The sequence below is a fragment of the Lutjanus erythropterus genome, chromosome 22 (assembly GCF_056507025.1).
Source record: "Lutjanus erythropterus isolate fLutEry1 chromosome 22, fLutEry1.hap2, whole genome shotgun sequence".
NCBI classification, from domain to species: Eukaryota; Metazoa; Chordata; class Actinopteri; order Lutjaniformes; family Lutjanidae; genus Lutjanus; species Lutjanus erythropterus.
This window is the reverse complement of record NC_139338.1, coordinates 5,437,106-5,457,213: the sequence shown is the minus strand read 5'-3', so window position 1 is coordinate 5,457,213 and position 20,108 is coordinate 5,437,106. Positions and strand designations below refer to the sequence as shown.

Here is a 20,108-nt window from a genome sequence, read left to right as displayed (position 1 = left end):
TCAACAGTGGAAACATAATAGTAGTTGAAACTGCACCATGGCTAACATTGAATCTTGTTCATTTGAGTGTGGTTGGCGAGTCCAAGTGTTTAAAATGCGTATTTTCGTTGCTTTAGTTCCATATTAAAGGCCAAAGCACAGAATCGCAATTTATATTCATAATTCCCACATTCATAGTAGTACTGGAACGCACCTCCGCAAGTCCACGGGTTTCCCCGTAATGTTTTTTTTAAACTTCCCTGTGCTTTTCTCTCAAGGAAACTGTGCAGGTTGTTTTTTCCACGAATGTTTCAGTGGAAACAAACATTGTAGATGTCTGAAGTGCTGCACCGAAGGCTAACCACAGAAAACCTATTTAGGCCTGAGGCGTCTTATGTGTAGAAAACTGTCCAGAACAGGGCAGACATTTCAACACAGACATTTCTTGACAAAATAAGGTAGGTAGTGTTACCCCGTACAGCTTTTCCTGTCAAGAAAAAACACAGACACGTGGGCAATTGCTTTACATCTATGGGTTTCAGATAGTTAACCATGTTTATTTGCTGTGCTTAAAGTGGGACTGTAGTTGGAGTGTGTCCGAATACAGCTGTTTAGTGAAGCACTTGCTGGTCAAGGTTTGTCCACAAGATGTCGCCATATAACCGTGAAAATAGTAAATAGTATTTTGTAAGTATTAATGTTCTTTTTGATAAGCTTGTATGTGCAATATAAAACAATATTAAATAAACAAAATAATTGTTTGTTGTGTTTGTACCTGAAAAGATTGTCTGGGATAACATACACAAAATGCATGGTGTTTTGTGTTTTCAAGAAATGCAGATCAACTTCAAAACTAGATGTATTCATGTAAAGATACGAAGTCAGTTATTTGTATTCAACACCCTAACACTGTAATTCTGATTTTATTTTTATAATCTGTGGCTCAAAATCTAAATTCTGTTGAATGCTTTTCCATCTTTGCACTAAACACAGAAACAAAACTTCTCTTTAATTTGTTGGCATAAAAATTCCATATTTTAAATTTTAACATACATTTCTGTACAGCTTTCATTGACATTCACTGACATTCTGTTAGGTGACGTCATCCAGTTCAACCCACATCTGGCCCACAGTCGAAAAGAGCTCAGGGGCCAAAGTCCCTCCTCACTGCGGGTGTTTGTAGTGTTGATTTTGTGTGTCTGTGCTTCCAGGACTAACAGCAGAGGAAGTTTCCTGGTGTCTAGACTCATAGCGGTGAAACATGGAGCCGCCAACCGGGCCGTCATCGGGGCCTTATGACTATGACCTGCTGGTTATTGGAGGGGGCTCGGGAGGCCTGGCTGTGGCAAAGGTCAGCTTACTCACTTCTTACTGGGCTCTGCAGTCAGTCACAGAGGAATTACAGGACGTGGACTTCTTTTTTACCATTCAAACTGTGTTTTTTGCTGTTTTTGTTGTCTGTTTTCGAAACAGACAAGACAGAAAGCAGGGCCAAGAGAAAGTGTAAATCCATGTATACTTACACATATTCATATACTCATTTATACACTACATATTAGATGTGAAATTTGAAAGGAGTCACTGGCAGCGATGAACCTTCAGAAAATTATCACCTGAATCTGCAGCTCCTTTTGGCTTTATAGAGTTTTATAGTGAGTTTCAGCTGATTGTTCAGCTGTCCAGCCACAACTTAATTGTTTTAGTTCTCTCTCACCTACTTGCCCGAAGCCTTGCCCCCATGCAAATTGTTTTATTTATTAGCAGTTATCAAAAACAACAAAGACCAAAATTCATTATCATGTTTAATCTAGGGCTGCAAAATCTGTAACATTTCAGAAAATAGTGAAAACTGTCTATCCCAGTTTTTCAAAGTCCAAGGTGATTCCTTAAATGTCTCGTTTTGTCAGTCTAAAACCACCAAATATTCAGTTTAATATTAGAGTAGTCAGAGAAAAGTGGGCAATCTCCATATTTGAGAGGCTGAAAACAGCATTTCTGCCCTTTTTTTGCATGAAAAATTACTTTAACAATTAATCTATAATGAAAATTTATTTTTAGTTTAATTCTTTTTCAAGATGCCAGATTTGCTTGCCTGACATGGCATTTTACTTGCCCCAGGGAAATGGGCAATTGTTACTGTTGAGCCTTGAATAGGCAGCTGTTTTCAGAGAAAAAGCACTAAGAACCTACTGTGCACGACCTCCCCAGCAGCAAACAGCAGACAGACACAGTTAGAGACTAGCTGGTGAACTTGGAGGAGCGTGTAGCGGCTAAAAAAACAAACAAACCAAAAAAAAAGACCAAAAACAGAACAAAAAGAGAGTGGCTAGAAACACAACTCAAATTTAATGGCAAATTTGCTCCACAGCTGCTGGAGTTGTAAATTAGCGGCTGTTTCCTAACAAGTTCCCAATATCAACTTAAAAGAATAGTCAAATACATATCAAATACTTATTGAATTTTCATTTTGGGGTGAACTGTGCCTTTAAAAGTCTACTATCAGACATCTGATTTCAAAACTCTCCATTTATTTGCACTTGTACTTTCTGCAGTTTGAGTTTCAGCTGTAACCCCTGCTGAACTCCCAGCGGAGAGAGGACACTCCACCAACTCAGCCTTATAATTACTGTTAATCCGGTCAATGAACGCACACACAGCTCAGATCATTATCATATTAATGGGCTTTATGGTAATGGGATGATCTGTGATGATCAGCTCTAGAGGAAAGTGGAAATGAGATGAAGGGGCAGGAGCCGAGATTGTTGAGAAGGACAAATGCTTAACCCGTTTCAATATTTAATTTCCCTCTTTTTCTTTTGCGCGCCTGCCTCCATGGCTCTCATTAATTCTGTTTTGCTCTCCTCTCGCTCCTTCAGGAAGCGGCAGGGTTGAGGAAGAAGGTGCTGATCCTTGACCTCTCCGCTCCCTCTCCAAGAGGCACCGAGAGGGGTGAGTGGATAATCGTCAGAGTCTGAAGAGTCGATTATGAATCATTCCTCTTCTCCTCTCTTCTCTTCTCAAATTTTGTAGACATGACATATATGTGGAAGCCCATTTCCAACGATGTGAGTATTTTGTCATTATAAGTCATTATTTTTGAGGTACTAAGCAATTATTTTGAGATACTACATCATTATTGTGAGATACTAAGTCATTATTTTGAGATGTAGTCCATTATTTGAAGTTATAAGTTATTATTTTGAGATACTAACTCATTAATTTGAGATGTAAGTTGTTATTTTGTGAAAGTTTCTCATTATAATGACACAATCTTTTTGTCACATTGGTGGGAATGTGTTTCCATAGTATTATACACTGTTTTTATTAAGTTGAAATATGAAATTCTTCTATGTCATGCCTTTCCTTTCCTTCCCTTCCCTTTCCTTTCCTTTCATGTCCTTTCATTTCATTTCCTTCCCTCCAGAACTGGGTGGTTCCACTCTCAACACAGACAGCATCAGGAAATTTCTACAACAGGCATCTCTACTGGGACAAGCTGTTCAAGACTCTCAGAAATATGGCTGGAGGATCAAAGAGCATGGTAATTAAAACAAGATCATTAATTGTTAATTGTGACAATTGTGAAGTTTTAAAATGAAATAAAGATCTGTAAAACCAAACTAGAAGTGACAACTTGAGACACTGCAGCGGTGTAAAAATAAGAAATGTGACAAATTGACTCATGTGTAACAAGTATGCGCTGTCACTTCATGTCAGTGTGTCACGGCTGGAGCGAGCTGGTGGAGGCTGTGCAGCAGCAGGTGAAGACTCGCAGTCTGGAGCTGAAGAGGGAGCTGAAGAGATGTGGAGTGTTTTACCTCAATGCTCATGCAGAGATAGTAGCACCTCACACAGTTGAGGTAAACACTTAAAATCCAGCTCTGTGACGAAAGTAATGCTGAAAATGATTAAGCCTTTAACATTACTACCTTTTTGCAGAATTATTTCAGACATTTTAGCCTCTATCAGACAGGGATAAGGTGGCCGAAATGCAATAAAAAGTCCCCAGATCAACTTGAACTAGTGACTTTGTGCTTACATGGCCTAAGGCCTTGAGATCACCAGAATTCCCCAACTGTTGCCCCAAGTAGGACTGTTGAATCTTTGTTGACATGGGATCACTAGCTTGCGTATCTACAGTAAAAGTCAGGGCTCCACAATAAGGCTTGTCAACTTGTGCAGGGCAAGTAAAATGTCATGCTGGGCAAATAAATCTAGCAACAGTTTCCAGATCAGGCAAGTGGCAAAAAAGTTAAACTATTTTTGCTAATCTATTAATCCTTAAAATAACTTCTCACACAAAAATGGCAGAAAATACTGTTTTCAGACTCTCAAATATAGAGATACCCTGCTTTTCTTCATTTATTATCATATTTTACTGAACGTTTCTAAGTTTAAACTGACAAAACAAGACAACTGACAACACTGAAAGAAAGACATCACCTTGGACTTAAAGAAACTGGGATCTACTTTTTTTGACATTTTTTTAGATGTTGCAGTCCTAGATTAAACATGACAAATAACTTGTGTCTTTGTTGTTATTAATAACAATGAATAAAACTATTTGGACAGGGGCAAATAAAAATTGACTTTGGGCAAGTAGATTTCTGACCCAGTTGTCAACAGCTCAGCTTCATTATTTACTCTCAGTTGCTTCATTGTTTGGAGCCAGAAAATCCAAATGTGAGCAAAACAACAAAGACTGGGACTGTTCATTTCCTTTCAGAACACATTAAAAAAGTCACTGCAGCCTCTGAGACCTAAATCTTGATTGACTTTATTTCTACAAAGAAGTTTTCCTAATCATGCCATTACGTAAGACTTAAGGACGTGCACAAAGCTGGGCTGAAGTTGCCTCAGCAACAGCCCGTGTGCCCTCAAAATCTGTCTCTCCTGTTGTGGCTGTATAAATCCACGTATTGCACCATAATTGCTTAAGTTTAATAGACCAAATTAAATTGCCATATCATCCAAACTTTTATTAGTTTTATGGTGCAGCCAAGTGCTGTAAAAAAGAAAAATGGTGCAAAGCAATCCCCTATGCCCCCTGTCTTTTTGAAGTTGTGGAAATAATGTTAGAACCAATGGGATGCCCTGTGAATGAAAATCTCCACATATGCTTCTGAACAACATGCTGCTTGTCATGTTTGCATCACCATGGACAATATTGCCCCATATCATGTTATCACATGAACCAATCATATGCTAGCAACAGGCTACGCGCAATTCCTCTGTTACAAACATGTTACAGATGCTGGCTTTTGAAGTGAGTGCTGGTAACAGCGTGGATTGTCCTTTTCCTCTTTAGCCCTCTTTAGATTTGTGAAAACAATCTGAAATGTGGACTCATCAGACCACAGCACACTTTTCCACTTTGCGTCAGTCCATCTCAGATGAGCTCTGGCCCACAAACTTAACCGACAAAGGTTTTCCAAAGTGTTCTTGAGTCCATGAAGTATCAGTGCTGCCTTGGGAGTCAAACATCACACACATTCAATGTTGGTTTTCAGCCTTGGCCCTTTCATGCAGACATTTCTCTGGACTCTCTGAATCTTTTAATTATATTATGGGCTGTAGATGGTGAAATCTCTCAATTCCTGCAGTATTGTGTTGAGAAACATTGTTCTTAAACTGTTGGACAATTTTCCTGTGCAGTTTTTCACGCATTTTGAACATTAAATATCTTGTCTTTGTATTGTAATTCATTGACTCAAAGGACAAACATTTTTTGTAAATCATTGCACTTTTTTATGTAAGTTTTACCCAACTTCCTTGGAATTAGAGGTGTATTTCAGCTGTGGTGAAAGCTGTATTTTTTCTCCTTTTTGTTCCATCAGGTGGCAGAGGTGAATGGGAGGAAGAGGCGTCTTACAGCAGAGTCTCTGGTCATCGCTACAGGAGACAGACCTCAGTATCTGGGTGTACCTGGAGACAGAGAGTACTGCTTAACCAGGTCAGCCAGCACTCAACACATCAGAGTCTGTTTTCACTCGTGCCTCAGATAAAAGAACTTAATGTGTCACAGAACCTCCGAACGTCCCCTCTGAAGTCCTCTCCCTCTCTCACCTCCCAGTGAGGATCTTCTCTCCCTTCCTCACCCCTCAGGCCGGACCCTGGTGGTGGGCGGGTCTGCAGAGGGGTTGGAGTGCGCCGGCTTCCTGTTTGGCCTCGGGCTGCGGGTCACCGTCATGCTGCAACCTGACCTGCTGCAGGGGTTCGATCAGAAAGTGGCACAGAAGATCGAGAACCACATGATCGTCAGCGGAGTGGAATTTCTTTATCACTGTTCCCTCACCAAGGTACTGAGGAAGATAAAGACAGATTATATCACTTAAATTAGAAAACTGAAAATGTCATTTTTAATGTTGTCATCCTTGTGTCTGTGTCAGGTGGAGCAGACTGAAGCCTGCAGACAGGATGTCCTTTCAGGTATAACAGCTGCTAAAAGTTAGTTTGTCTGGATTATTTCTAATTGTATAAGTATTTACCAGGGTAAACATAGTTTAACCCACAGACATACAGATAGAAAGTAACTTAGGAAATTTACTCAAATACTGTACTTAAGTTTTGTACTCCACTATTTGACAGCTGTAGTTACTAGCTACTTTTAAGATAATGATTAAATAAAGAGTTTATAAAATACAATGCTACAATGCGTTGTTCCAGAGTAAACACACAGTGATCAAAAGTTCCTGTTGCTTGATCAAACTGGTGTTTGTGTTGAGCGAGGCCAATGACCAGTATCTCTGTTTTATCAGAATTTAGGAGCAGGAAATTACACAACATCCAGTTTTTCACTTCTGACAAGCAGGACTCTAAATTTGCAATTTGATAATGATTGTCAACTATCAGCTGAAATAACCCAGAAGTTTTGGAACTTCTCCAGTCCAACAATACCTGCATTCAATCCTTTTGGTACCCAGATCTAATAAAAAAGGACTATATCTATTGTTTTGCTTGCAGCCAATGACTGCAAGTGTTCTTCATAAAACAGAACTTTCAAAAAAAGGTGTCAAATAAAGTACTCCATTGGTATCAGTATCAATTTAAAGTTACTGCTATTAGTTCTGGTATCCTAATTTTTTAACCAATACCCAGCCCTGTCATCTACAGACACATACAGCAGAGTGTCTTCAGTGTAGAAGTTGAAATTTATTCCATTACTACGTATGGTTTGGCCAAAAGATAACAGTCCAGAACAGAGCCCTGAGGTACTTCATATTTCACATCTTTTCAAAATAATGTATTATTATTATTATGGGGAAACACACTGTGTTGTTTTGGAGAGGCAGGACTTTAAGAATGCCAGAGCCAGGCCAGAAATGCCAGAGACCCTGGATCAAGGTGGGGTTTCTTAGGGATGGTTTCAAGGCACAAATAGGCAATATTTCACAAAAAAGCAAATATTAAGAGGAATGTCTAAAAACCCTATGTTATTTTTCTCCTTTCCTACCCATTTTAACCATCTCACAACCCCTCAGATTTATCATGGGACCCACTGGAAGCAGCCTGACCTGCAACTCAGAAACCATTGCACTAAAATGTATGAAGCAGTAGTAAAACATTGCATCACTATTAACCTCTAGTAATGGAGTATATAATAATGTAGCAGTTTTCTATTTTTTCTCTGTTTTCAGTTTTTTATACTTGAATACATTAGTTGAAAACACATATACACTTTCACTTAAAATGCACTTTGAGGAACATAATGGGAGCACCTGTAAATTGTGGAACTCGTGCTTTTATCTAAGAAAATGATCAATAAATGATCTGAGTACGTCTTTCACTGCTGCCCACAGACCCTTTGATGTCTACCTTTACATGATTTATAGATCAAATCCAGACCACCACACAGAAGATCATCTTTTAACTTGTCCAGAGTCCAGTGTTTCCAAATGAATAACAGAGTCAAAGACAGACACTGCCCCCAGACAGTCTTATTTGAGTGAATTATGTGGCAGCCATGACATGTGGCATTTTGGATTTGAAGATTTAACTCAGTTTAAATGTCATGCAGCCCCAGTAAAGAGTGATGCTATTAAACAATTCAAAGTGACTGAAAGGAGAAGACTGGCAATATTCTACATTTTTCTGTCTACAAATCCCTTGAAAAGTAAGTACTATACCCTCAGCCTGATATCTTCTTCCTCTGTGCCACAGCACTCCATTGTTGTCCAAAAACTATTAAAACCACATCAGTTATCTACACTGTTGCAGTGGGTGACATGTTACTTCATTACCATGAATGCACACAGTTTAGTAGTAGTTTATTTTGACCGCCCAAAATACTCACAGTATCAAACGTGGAGTAATCCGCCGCTGAAAATAGTCCCCAACAAATGCACTGTTTTCACCTGTTTGAGTTTCGTTTGTTAAAAACTACTGTGACCAGATATACTTTTAAAATCTTTCTAAACACTTTACGTAAGATCCATTTGAAAAGGTTTACATTTTTAGTAGGAATTAAACAAATTTGTAGTTAAAAAAAAAACTTTGTGAGGTGTTTTCAAAGATTTCTGTACTGAGTAGGAATCAGTGGGCTTGGAGCTGAGAACCAGACAGGGTGGAGGAATTTTGAGAAATGGAACAAATTGTTGGTCTGGTCGTCGCATGATTTATTGACGTCACGGAAACCCTAGAAAAACTGCAGCCTCAAAATTTAGAAGGGAAATTTTAAGTGCCTGCCATCCCTATAAACAATAGGTGTTTTTGTACCGAGAGAACTTTTTCATAGTTCTAAGAGCAGTTGGAGCACCCTCCATTCCAGTCCTAATATTTGTGTCTGCACTGCAAGAACAGGAGAATGCAAGAACACCATTTTAAGGGACTTTTTTTTAGCTCCCACTTCAGAGTTGGTACTCTTCCTTGTCGCAAAATGCTACTGTAGCACAAATCAGTAGCAGAGTAACCCTAACCCAAACTCTCTACTGATAGAACTGATAAATAGAACATCTCGATAGGTAGCACATATCGACAGAACAATGGAAGCATACGATGAATGGTCCAGACGTAAGTGTGCGTTGATTGGTTGAACACATGAGCTAATGCAGCACCAGCATCTGCCATTTTTAAAAACCTGTTAGCCACGTTAGCCATGTAAACAACAACTCGCAGCGGTAGCCTTAAAAAATGCAACCAAATTTGGACAAATTGATTGAAGACGTAATGTTGCTCTACCAGCCGCCAGCAGGCTTGTGTGACTTCAGCGCTCCTGTTCCTATTGGCAAACTGAAAAACAGCCCTTAGTTGTCAATATAGTTCTCAGTGGGTCCCCACTGTTTGGGCCAACACCTAATTACAGCTGCTTGAATTACAAGTCAGATTTTAATGTTGGAATAGAAGCTTAATATTACATTCTACGTTTTTTTTTATCATTATTAATTCATTTAGGTGCTTCTGCTACAACCCAAGAGCAGGGCTCTATGAGGAGACTTCGAGTGACCTTCATCTCCAAGGAAGGCCAAACTAAACAGGAAGACTTTGATACAGTATGTCCAACCTGTCCAATCCAATCTATATCCACTTAATGTTTTTTCCCTCCAGTTGTTCCCCTGTCAGTGTTTCACGGAACAGTAGGAAGTACTCTTGTTTTTTGATTGCTGACCGTGCAATTTTGAGATGATCCCGTGGATCTTGAAAGGACAACATCCTGGTGAGCTGTGTCTTAACCTGTCTTTGTGTGCAGGTGCTGCTCGCCGTTGGAAGGAAGGCTTCTACCAGCAACATTGGCCTGGAGCGTGTTGGGGTGAAGCGCAGCCAAGAGTGCGTTCAGTCTGTCCTCATTCATTTTAGCTTCATTGTGCGCAGCAGGTTTTGGTAACCAGTTTGTGTATGTGTTTTCATGCGTGTGCAGCACCGGCAAGATCCTGGTGAATGAAAGGGACCAGACCAGCGTAGATCATATCTACGCCATCGGATCTGTGCAGCATGGACGCCCCTCCACTACAGGCCTCTCTGTGCATGCTGGGACACTGCTGGCCCGTCGACTCTACAGAGAAGACAACATCTTGGTACACAGTTTTTCAATAGTTATACTGATTATACCATTGTGTATCATGACATTAAATTCCACAGTCTATGTTTTTGTTTTTAAAGTACAAGTTTTCGGAGCCATTTTTCATTCTGTGTCAGTTTTAAAGCTTGTGCATGAGCCAAATGTTGCATATGAGGCAATAACATTAGAAATGACTTGAACAAACATCATTTTTCATCCACAGTGTGATTATACCAATGTACCAACTGTTGTGCTCACTCCACTGGAATATGCTGCCTGTGGTCTGTCTGAGGAGAAAGCCAGTCTGACATTTGGAGAAGCCAGTATAGAGGTACATACACACACACACACACACACACACACACACACACAATAGCATGCATACTTAAACAAACAAGTTCTCATCTTGTAGAATGATCTCAAATCAAAATGTCTGCCCTTTTCAGGTGTATCACAGCCACTACTGGCCCCTGGAGTGGGAGCTTCTTGCCAGGAATAAAAACACCTGCTATGTTAAAGTCATCTGCCACGTCCCCGACCAGGTATGAAGTTTTTTAATGATGCACTAATCAATATTTTTGTGTGAAAATGAATAAAAAACTGTGTAATATGAAAGGCTTTGCTCATAGTGATGAACCCACTGAAAATAAGACCAGTTCTGCAGTTCACCTTATCTAAATGGAGCATTTTAGCATCTTTTAGCTAATCGTTATAGTTTAACACTGAGTATGTATTCATATTCACTGTTCTCATAATATTTTCACATCAGGTAGTTATTTTAAATGAAAAAGCACTAAACATCCACGGAACAGTACCTGGCCAGCAACAGAGAACAGCCAGAAAAAAATTAGCGACTTGCTGGTAAGTGCAGCAGAACATTTAGCAGCTAAAGAGCCAGACAAGTACCTCAGGAGTTGGTGGAGACTAAAACAAAAGGAGAATGCATAAATATGTGATTGTCACATGGGAAGAAACACAGCTCATAATGAAAGTTAATGTTGCTCTGTTTGCTAACACGTCCACCGTAACAGCTTTGTAAGACGCTAACAGGTTTACATGCTTGTTGTGCTGCACCGAACGGCCAAAAAAAATCAATTAATACCCATTTAATTTTTTTTTTCTTCTCCATACCAAGAATGGAGATGATTTCTTTAAGATGAACCATTAATATCTCAGATTGTGTGTGTGTTTGCTTACTTTTTTCTTTTTGAGGGGAGACCCTACAAATGAATAGGGAAAAAAATCATTAACCACCATTAAATTTCACCAGTTGATTACTTACATTAAGACAATATTTTTTTCCATTAGAAGTTTTTCAAAATGTTATGTGTATGTTTTATGTTTATTTATTTACATATACACTAATTTGCATAAATCACCAGAGCAGAACCTGAACATTGAGTAAAGCCAGGTTAAGTCAATGGTTTTTACAGTGGGGATTTTGGATATCTCTTTTTTATCTCTCCATCAATCAGAAAAACAGCCATAAAAAGCCATAAAAATTATTTTTACCATTTTTACGGGAATAAAAGTTGAACAAACCCCTTGAAAACCTTACATAGATAGGAATAAAACTGGCAAGTTTGATGTATGTAAGTGCTTCTGGAGCGGAGATTTCTGGCTCAGAGAATGGCCTGAAAAGATGTGTTTTGTAAAATTCATTCATTTTGCAAGACACTTAGAGTGAACAGGGTAAAAAATGTATTCATAGATATCACCATGAAACCTCTCCAGTTGATTACTTTAATTAAGACAGTTATTTTTTATATTACAAGTTTTCTGAAACTGTAGGTTTAAATATGCAAGTGAGACGTTATCTAATGTTATGTGAATTTAGAACAAGGGTCTGCAAACTTTACTCTCAGAAGAGGCTTTTTCGGGTGGCCTGGTAACTCAGTAGTTAGAGCGGTCGTCCCATGTACTGAGGCTGTGAGTCCTCTGCAGCGGATGTGGGGTCGATTCCCACAACAGTTAAATACTCTATTGTCTTCTGAGACTTTTTGTTATTTGGATTTGACAACCAGAGATAGCCTAGCAAGACTCAAGACGGGTTAAAGAAATATTAAAAGTGTTTTTTATTTGATGCATAGGCAACCTCAGTCCTACAGTAATGATCAATCAAAAATAAGGAACCATTATTATTATTATTATTATTATTATTATTATTATAATTAATTTCCATATATGTTTTTTTCGAGGCATGTGGCTCTGGAGTCACAGATTGCAGACCCCCAATTTAGGAGAAATATACATACACAAACCGTAGAAAAATAAATGCCTATATCTGTATTTTTGATGTTTTCTTTCCATTAGTCTGACAGAAGTCATGTTATGGAACAAAGCAGACAAAAAGCTCAAAACTGACAAGTGCATGTTTTTCCCTGTAGTGTCTTGCCTTAATTAGTTGTTGAGGAAATTAACATGAGCATGAGCAAACAGGAACACAATATAATACAGTCTAAAATACAGTCTAGTACAACACAACTCATTTTGTCCACCCCCTGCTTCTTTTGGTCCACTTAGTAATATGGTATCTGCTAAATTGCTCACTGTCTGTATGTTAGTTTTCTTCCTGTAGTCGACTTTGCATTGTGAGAACTGATTCATCATAAAGTTTTTAGAGCATCTATATCATAATATGATATTGCTCAAAATGGCATATAATTAGGCGTCACTTATCTAATCATATCCAGTACTAAGCATCTAATGAGGCACTTGTGTAGCGATATGTCCAAACAAATCGAAAGCCACTGCACTCCTTCATAAGTGAGTTATGCACCTCAACACCTCAGCTATAATAAAAATCTTTTCCCCTTGGGATATTTAGTCATAATGCCACAGGTTGTGCAACAGTTCACACTTCATTAGTCCACCTACCTCTTTTTATATTTTTAGCTCTTTCTACAATTGACTTGGCACCGCTTGAGATAACTGCATTTCAGAATGCATCTCTGCCAAGCTGGTGATAACTGTTAATATCAATGTTCTCTGCTCATTTACACTGATTATCTCTGTGTAAATTATACTGTCATCCCTCAGACATTTTAATTGTGCTTAATTGCCTGTCTGTGGATAGTAATCATGATTGAAATACACTGCAGCCATCATAACCACTAAACTAGCTTTTAATATGAATTTGTCTTTATTGCTTTAACGTTGTTCTTGTGTGGATGTCTTCAGTCCTCTGATTCAGACTGAGCTCTGACTTGCACTTGGGAACTTTAAATCAGCTTGAACATGACCCTGATGATTTAAAATTCAAGCTTGAGAACTCGATAGACACGACCACCATGGTGGACTGGGACACGATTGAGACATGAAGACTGTCGTGACTGGACTCAATTCAGACAACATTAGACAGACTCTGACTGTTACACAGGATCTAGACTCAAGGTCTCAGGGACTTGGAAACAGTCTCGGACTTTAGTGAGGACTTAGGACTGGATGTAGACAGGATTTTTCTAACCCACACTGAGTAACTGGGACACCACTTCAACACGATGGCAGTGACTGACTCTGAACTTAGCAACTCTAGAACGCAAATCAAGATGGTTGGACTCAGTTTGGACTTGGACTCACAATTACACATTTTGGATTTGGGACTGAGTTTAAATATGACATTAATGACCCGCAAATGATGGAAGTGGGACTCGGCATATCAGGGCCCTTTCACACTTACCTTGTTGAGTCTGGACATTAGGACTTTTCACTTTAATCTGAACCAAAATAACAGGTCTGAAACCTCTATGGATCATGATCCAGACCAAACAGATGAACCTTGGTCCCACCAAAAGGGGTGATCTTGATCTGGATCAAATTGAGCCATGGTTCTGTTCATTTCTAGTATGAAAACATTTTTCGCATGGTTCGGACTTTCGGACCTGGTAGGCTATTGTCAGAACAGAAAAAAAAGAAAAACAACACAACAAAACAAAATGAGCCACAGTTGCAGATGGGAAGAGGAAACCAAGATGACTTCACAAAGAGTCAGTTGGAAAGAACACATTAAACTTCCAAAACTTTTGATTTGATTTGATTTTCCAAGAAGAAGTAAGAGACAGGAAGTGAACTGACCACAAGCTGATGTCAGACACATGCCTGTCTACAAAACAATCAGTTGCAAGTATAGAGAGTTGCAGCTCACAGTAATGACAACAGGATGTAGGTATGTCATGAATTGTTCTTAAGTGCCCTTACATAATTGACCCCACCCCTTTTTTGTCAATGCTCCAATAACAGTTAAGCAAGCTTGCTTCATAGCAGAACACAAACTAGTTAGTTAATCAGTTGATTGGTGACTGCTAGCTAGCTAGTTACATCCGATAGCTAATGTTAGCAGAACTCTAGCTAACTTGCTAGCTAATATGCATACCTAATATACAGTAACATCTTTTAACCATCTTCAAACTTTGGTTTTCTTTTCACCATAGACGAGCCTAGCAAATAGTATATCTGAGCACAGGTAACAGGAAAAGAGAAAGTTGACCGTGGTTCTGCTGGGTACCAAGCTTGCTCGACTGTTATTGGAGCACAGAGCAAAAAGTGGCGGGACTTAACAAGGGTCAGCTGCAATGTGCAGCCACACCTAACCAGATCAAATGCATACAATGTAACAAAAATGTGATTTTTGGTTTTGAAATGGTCCTGAGACTTGAAGCGGACTGAACCTAGATTACACACACTTGTGTCTTCGAGCCTAACATTACATTGGTGCCTCTGACTTAAAGATCACAAACTTATAGCTCAACCTTTGGTGAACATGCAACAACACTGCTTTGTCTCAACAGGAGCGTGTGGTTGGACTCCATGTCATGGGCCCCAGTGCTGGAGATATCCTCCAAGGGTTCGCAGCAGCGATGAAATGTGGTCTTACTAAAGGACAACTGGATGCCACTGTGGGCATCCACCCTGGGTCAGCCCAGGTCAGCACCCCTTTTTCCCCACACAACAATATGTCTTCGACAGCTATTAAGGCACAAACTGGCTACTTGCTGCTTTTGGCACCTATTGATTTTTTCCCTGGCAATGATATTAATTCACTGTCACCCCCTTGATGTGCTCTCACACTCTGCTTTTGAAGCGCTGTGCTGAGAGGTCAGTTTTGAGATATCACCGTGTTCAGTCCTTGAAAAAGCTTTGCTGTCTGGGGTCAATGCCAGACCAGCAGATTCAAATGAGTTTCCTGCTCTGAATGCTGCCTGTCTGAATAATTCATGGACAATATTTAATAAACCTCATCTCTCACTGTCCATCTTTGAGAAGCCTGATACCACGCTACATGAGTGGGTTAATACTTGACATTTTCAAACTTAATTAATAAGGAATTCAATGGAGTGTTAAATAGAGGTCACTGGTCCTGGTGTTGACAGCTAAGAAGGGGTTGGGGGATATTGTGTAATAGATAACCATAGATCCCCCCGGACTGATTGATTAGGTTAATTGATTGCTCGGGGGGAAGTGAGCATCCTGTAACTGTGAAGCTTTTATTGACGGCATGTTTAAGAGCTCTGAGATTTGGTCTTAGATTTCTGCGGCATACAGAACTTGTCTGTGTGCCATTTTTTGACTGATGTTGCTGCAGTTTTGGAACAGATCATTTGTCTTGTCAGATGGCTTTTGTTGCTTGACTGCCCTGACCTCTTTTATAGGCTGCTAGCTGCCCACAGCTCCAGTCTCATCGACCTAGGTTCCCTCCCAGCACCAAAACCAAACAGCAGACAGACAAAGTTGCCAACTAGCAGGTGAAATACTATAGAGCATTAGTAGATAATAGAACATTTTCCTGTTTAAGTAATGGATATTTATCTCAGGAGTTGATGGAATACAAACAAATTGCACAACAAATATCCCTGGAGGGGTTTGCACTGCATCTTTATAGTTGTGGTGTGGAATCCACTATCTACTTGAGTCAGAATGATTTTTACAATATTTCAATAGTTTTAGTAATAGTTCTTGGTGTGGACGGCCTTTCAATGTTAGATGTAGATTCATCAAAGCCATGACTCCAAGTTAATGATAATTTAGATAATATTGTTCTTCAGTTGAAAATGTAGCCTATGTCCATCCATCCATCCATCTTCAACCGTTTATCCGAAATCGTGTCACAGAGGTAGCACTTCCACCAGGGGACTCCAGGCATCCCTTTCCTCGGCTACATTAACCAGCTCTGACTGGGGGATCCTGAGGCGTTCCCAGGCCAGGGCAGAGATATAATCCCTCCACCTAGTCTTTGGTCTGCCCCGTGGTCTCCTCCCAGCTGGACGTGCCTGGAACACCTTGCTAGGGAGGTGACCAGGTGGCATCCTTACAAGATGCACAAACCACCTCAAGTGGCTCGTTTCTACACAAAGGAGCAGTGGATCTACTCCGAGTCCTCTATGTATGTTCCATATTAGCTATACGTACTTTCTAATGTAAAAATACATCTGATGGTCTTTACAGTTCATCCCAAGTGAATAATTAATGCAGCTTTGAGGTTTTATTTGTAGAAAAATTTGATAATAATGGTGAAACTTGGAGCAGCCTCTGCGTTGGATCCATGGGGGATTAGGGGTGTCACCACGTTACACCTACAGAACTTTGTTTTGTAGGTCAAAAGTCATGAAGATTTAGCTTTTTGTTGGCTTTTCAACAATTGTCTCCATTTATTTACAGTACCTATTCATGAGATTTGCCTCAAATTGCCTCCATTCTCATGTTTCAAGTTGCTAGTCGTACTGTAAATCGGAAAGAGGTGTGGAGTCCCGTGACTTGGGCTTGACTCAAACTCAAGTCACGCATTTGATTGCTTTTGACTTGATAGAATCAACTTAATTTCCCAAATCAAATAACTTTAACACTTTTCATATCCAGCAAGTCGACACATTATTTTCAAGATCGACTTTGTTTGAAGCAGTCTGATAGCATCCAATCAAGTTGCAGGAGAGAACCATCAAGAACTAACATGGCATTACTGAGCTCCACTTGGAAAAAAATTATACCAAAAACAATTTTGTATGTGTACAAAAACTAGAGGATGGTCAAATATTGTTGATGGAGATGCAACAACTTCCAACTTCGTTCGACATTTACAGCTGAACAAAGAATGTTACGTCAAGATGGCGCTACATTTGGTGAAGAGTGCATTATGACTTGTTTAGGACTCAGATCTCAAAGTTTAGGGCTTGGAACGTGTCAGTCTTGACATTGGACTTGACTTGAGATTTGCCTGTCTTGATTTGACACTTAACTTAAGGCTTAAGAGCAAAGACTCGAGAGTTACTTGTAACTTGTAAAACAATGACTTGGTCCCACCTCTGGTAAACAGTGATGGGCATGCAGAAGCCGAATTCTTGGCCTGGATATCTGCTGGCTACATCAGAATCCCTGAAAGATTAGCTGTTGCCCCAAAGACTAAATTGTCATCAGATCATAGCCAATGGGTTCTGAGACTGCTAGACAATAGACTGAGTTTATACTTCAGATGTAGCAGAGGACAAAGTAAGAAGTTATTTTTCTCCCATTCTTAACATTTGCACTTTTAACATTTCTCCTGGCCTGTTGGCACGAATGAGTTATTGCTCTCTCTCTCTCTGCTGCCCAGGTTCTCAGCTCACTGACCCAAACCCAGCGCATGACTGAAGCCTTGATGACGAGAGGAAACTGCTGAGGTTAGCCCCCTGCTGTCAATCACGGTCGCCTATGGCAACCGTGCAAAGACAGCAGGGAAGGGCTTGCGATCACCTTGAAGAGTTCCGGCAGCAGGATGCGCTGACCATCCAATGACGTCCTCACCTGAACCCTGGCAGACAGACGGGCGAGGACCGATGTGCTGCTGCCGACATGCTTCTTGTTTTGTGTGCGTTTGTGTCTGTGCTGCTTTTTAGGTTTGTTTGCATTTTTTATGAACTGTTTGCTTCAAGCGTAACTTTGAAATATACTGTACCATTGATACATTTTTATGGGGCTCTCAACTTTAAGGCAGATAAGATGCTCCCTGAGGTTGTGCCTCTGAAAGCCCCTGTAAGCTTTAATATAGCTGAGTTTTTAAAGGCTGCAGGAGAGTGATAAGACTCTGGGATTTGATGCATTTACATGGACTGAAAGCTCCGGCTTATACTCTGTGTTTTTATTGCTATGGCACAAGCCTCTGGGGTTTTACAGCCTTAATTTCATGTAATGAACTAGACGGGGATTATGGAATTACCCAAATTAATTGTGTTTATCGGCGAATGCTCTCGCTTTAATTGATGCATATGGTGTCTTTATTGAGACATTAGGCCAGAGTTCCTGATGCACTCCCTTGTTTGCTTTTCCCCTTTTATATTCTCTCTCTGATTCAGCGCCGCCAAGCATAGCGACTGTCTTAAAACAACTGTTGAATATTCATGTGGATCATTAAGTGAAGTGTCTCATACAAATGAATGCAGGGACTGGAGTGCAGATACATTTCTTAAAAGCACACTGCTGACCCTCTAAGGTTTCCCCACCACTTCAGCGCGACACTCTGCATTCAAATCAGAAAATGTACATCTGTGAGCGTACAACATGGGTGTGCCCCATGCAAGGGCATCATTTTCATTCTCCCGGTGTCTTGCAGCTTGTCACAAGTACAGAGGTTCCCATCCGCTCCATGTTAATGCCTGTGCCGCTGTGCATTGTGCTGTTGCTTGCTGAACGTCTCAACAATTAGATGCAAATTTTGCGAGGTTATCCTCCAGACTACCTTCTGATTCTCTCCCTGACAGACCTGCTTGTGTAAGTAAGACAGATGTCCTAATTAGAACAAGTGCATAGGAGTGTCTCTTTTGGCATGTGCCTTAAAATGCCATTAGAGCATAATCTGATCAAAGCAAAAGCAGCTTCTATGACTTTGTGCAGGTCTCGCAGCAAGGTTAAGATGCTGCATAGGGCTCTATCTATCACTGCCTGCTTGTCTTGGACAGCGTTCAGGGCTTTCACCTGACCCCGCCTGTGCAGTATGTCATATTACAACACTAGATGGCACTGTAGCTGTATGTGGAAGAAGGTAAATGAAGCAATACTTACTGCATTTTGTCATAATTGGAGAGAAAGACAAATAAAATGCATACAAACCTGTGGACTTGCTGATTCTACCACTACCATCATGTCTGCATCTGCAGTCACTGGTGCTGCTACTACTATATTAGTACTGCTATTAGTATTACTTGTACTGAGAGTTACATCCATAAACCCTCTGCTAATACTTCAAGTCCTACCACAGATTGGTCCCCTACTGCATGTACCACTACTGCAGTCACTGGTTTAAGTTCAATTACTGTAACTGTTTCTATCACAATAGATGGTTATAGATTCTAAGCAATAGTATTGGATTATTATTACTGATGTATTAACGTGTAAACAACAGAGGTGGGATCAAGATATTTTTGCAAGTCACAAGTAAGTCTCAAGTCTTCGCACTTGAGTGCCAAGTGAAGTGTGACAAGTTCCAAATCCTAAACTTTGAGTTTCGAGTCTCAAAAAAAAAAAAAAAAAAACTAGTTTCCTCCCTCTTTGATTTATAAAGTTACTTAGCTTTTAATAATTCGACAGGGGTGCTCAGTTTCAGAGAATAACTGCCAATGTATTTGGCTACACTGTGAAACACTACATCATGATTGGTACATTGGCACCCAGTGATGCCGTACATTGATTGGGTGTGGGAACTTACTGCAGAAATTAATTTCATTAGTACACTAACATACCACAGTAAGTACTTGTACTTTTATGCACTTAAAAAAATTATTTAAGTGCACTATTTAGAACATACTAATAGTGTAATGTGTATTACACAAAGGGCTTGAAAATTATTCTACTTTTCAAAAGTAAACTTATCATTACCATAGTAATGTATCTGCAATTATTTTTTTTTTCAAAGTACACTGAAGTACAGCTTATAATAAACTTATATTATAGTAGACCTTTTGTAAGTTTACTTAAATTGGCTTCTAATGAAATGAAATTAAACTGCACTTTAATAAAGTATACAAACAGGGTATTACAAAGGATTTGAAAATATTTCAGAACTAAACTAGCTAATTACTATAAGTATTTTCAGTTTAATAACCTTTTCAAAGTACACTGAAGTACAATGTAAAATTAACTTATATTATGTAGACTTTTTGTAATCATACTA

At 39.6% G+C, this 20,108-nt stretch overlaps 1 protein-coding gene across 1 annotated transcript; it reads left to right on the top strand.

Moving 5' to 3' along the window:
* Nucleotides 1-177: 177 nt before the first annotated feature.
* Nucleotides 178-19,051, top strand: LOC146306517 (thioredoxin reductase 1, cytoplasmic-like). Its single transcript, XM_084711065.1, has 15 exons — nucleotides 178-437; nucleotides 1,191-1,330; nucleotides 2,856-2,928; nucleotides 3,404-3,520; nucleotides 3,697-3,839; nucleotides 5,817-5,932; nucleotides 6,053-6,278; nucleotides 6,369-6,408; nucleotides 9,370-9,467; nucleotides 9,665-9,741; nucleotides 9,833-9,989; nucleotides 10,197-10,304; nucleotides 10,420-10,515; nucleotides 14,761-14,895; nucleotides 17,556-19,051. Exons 2-15 carry the CDS (start codon nucleotides 1,241-1,243, stop codon nucleotides 17,619-17,621), a joined length of 1,542 nt encoding a protein of 513 aa, XP_084567191.1. The 5' UTR covers nucleotides 178-437; nucleotides 1,191-1,240; the 3' UTR covers nucleotides 17,622-19,051.
* Nucleotides 19,052-20,108: the final 1,057 nt, after the last annotated feature.

What these genes read in the sequence shown, in the direction of transcription:
- LOC146306517 (XM_084711065.1), top strand. Translation starts at nt 1,241, where the DNA reads ATGGAGCCGCCAACCGGGCCGTCATCGGGGCCTTATGACTATGACCTG. An exon ending in CTGGAGGATCAAAGAGCATG is followed by an intron (nt 3,521 to 3,696) that starts GTAATTAAAACA and finishes ACTTCATGTCAG; the next exon opens with TGTGTCACGGCTGGAGCGAG. An exon ending in TAGCACCTCACACAGTTGAG is followed by an intron (nt 3,840 to 5,816) that starts GTAAACACTTAA and finishes TTGTTCCATCAG; the next exon opens with GTGGCAGAGGTGAATGGGAG.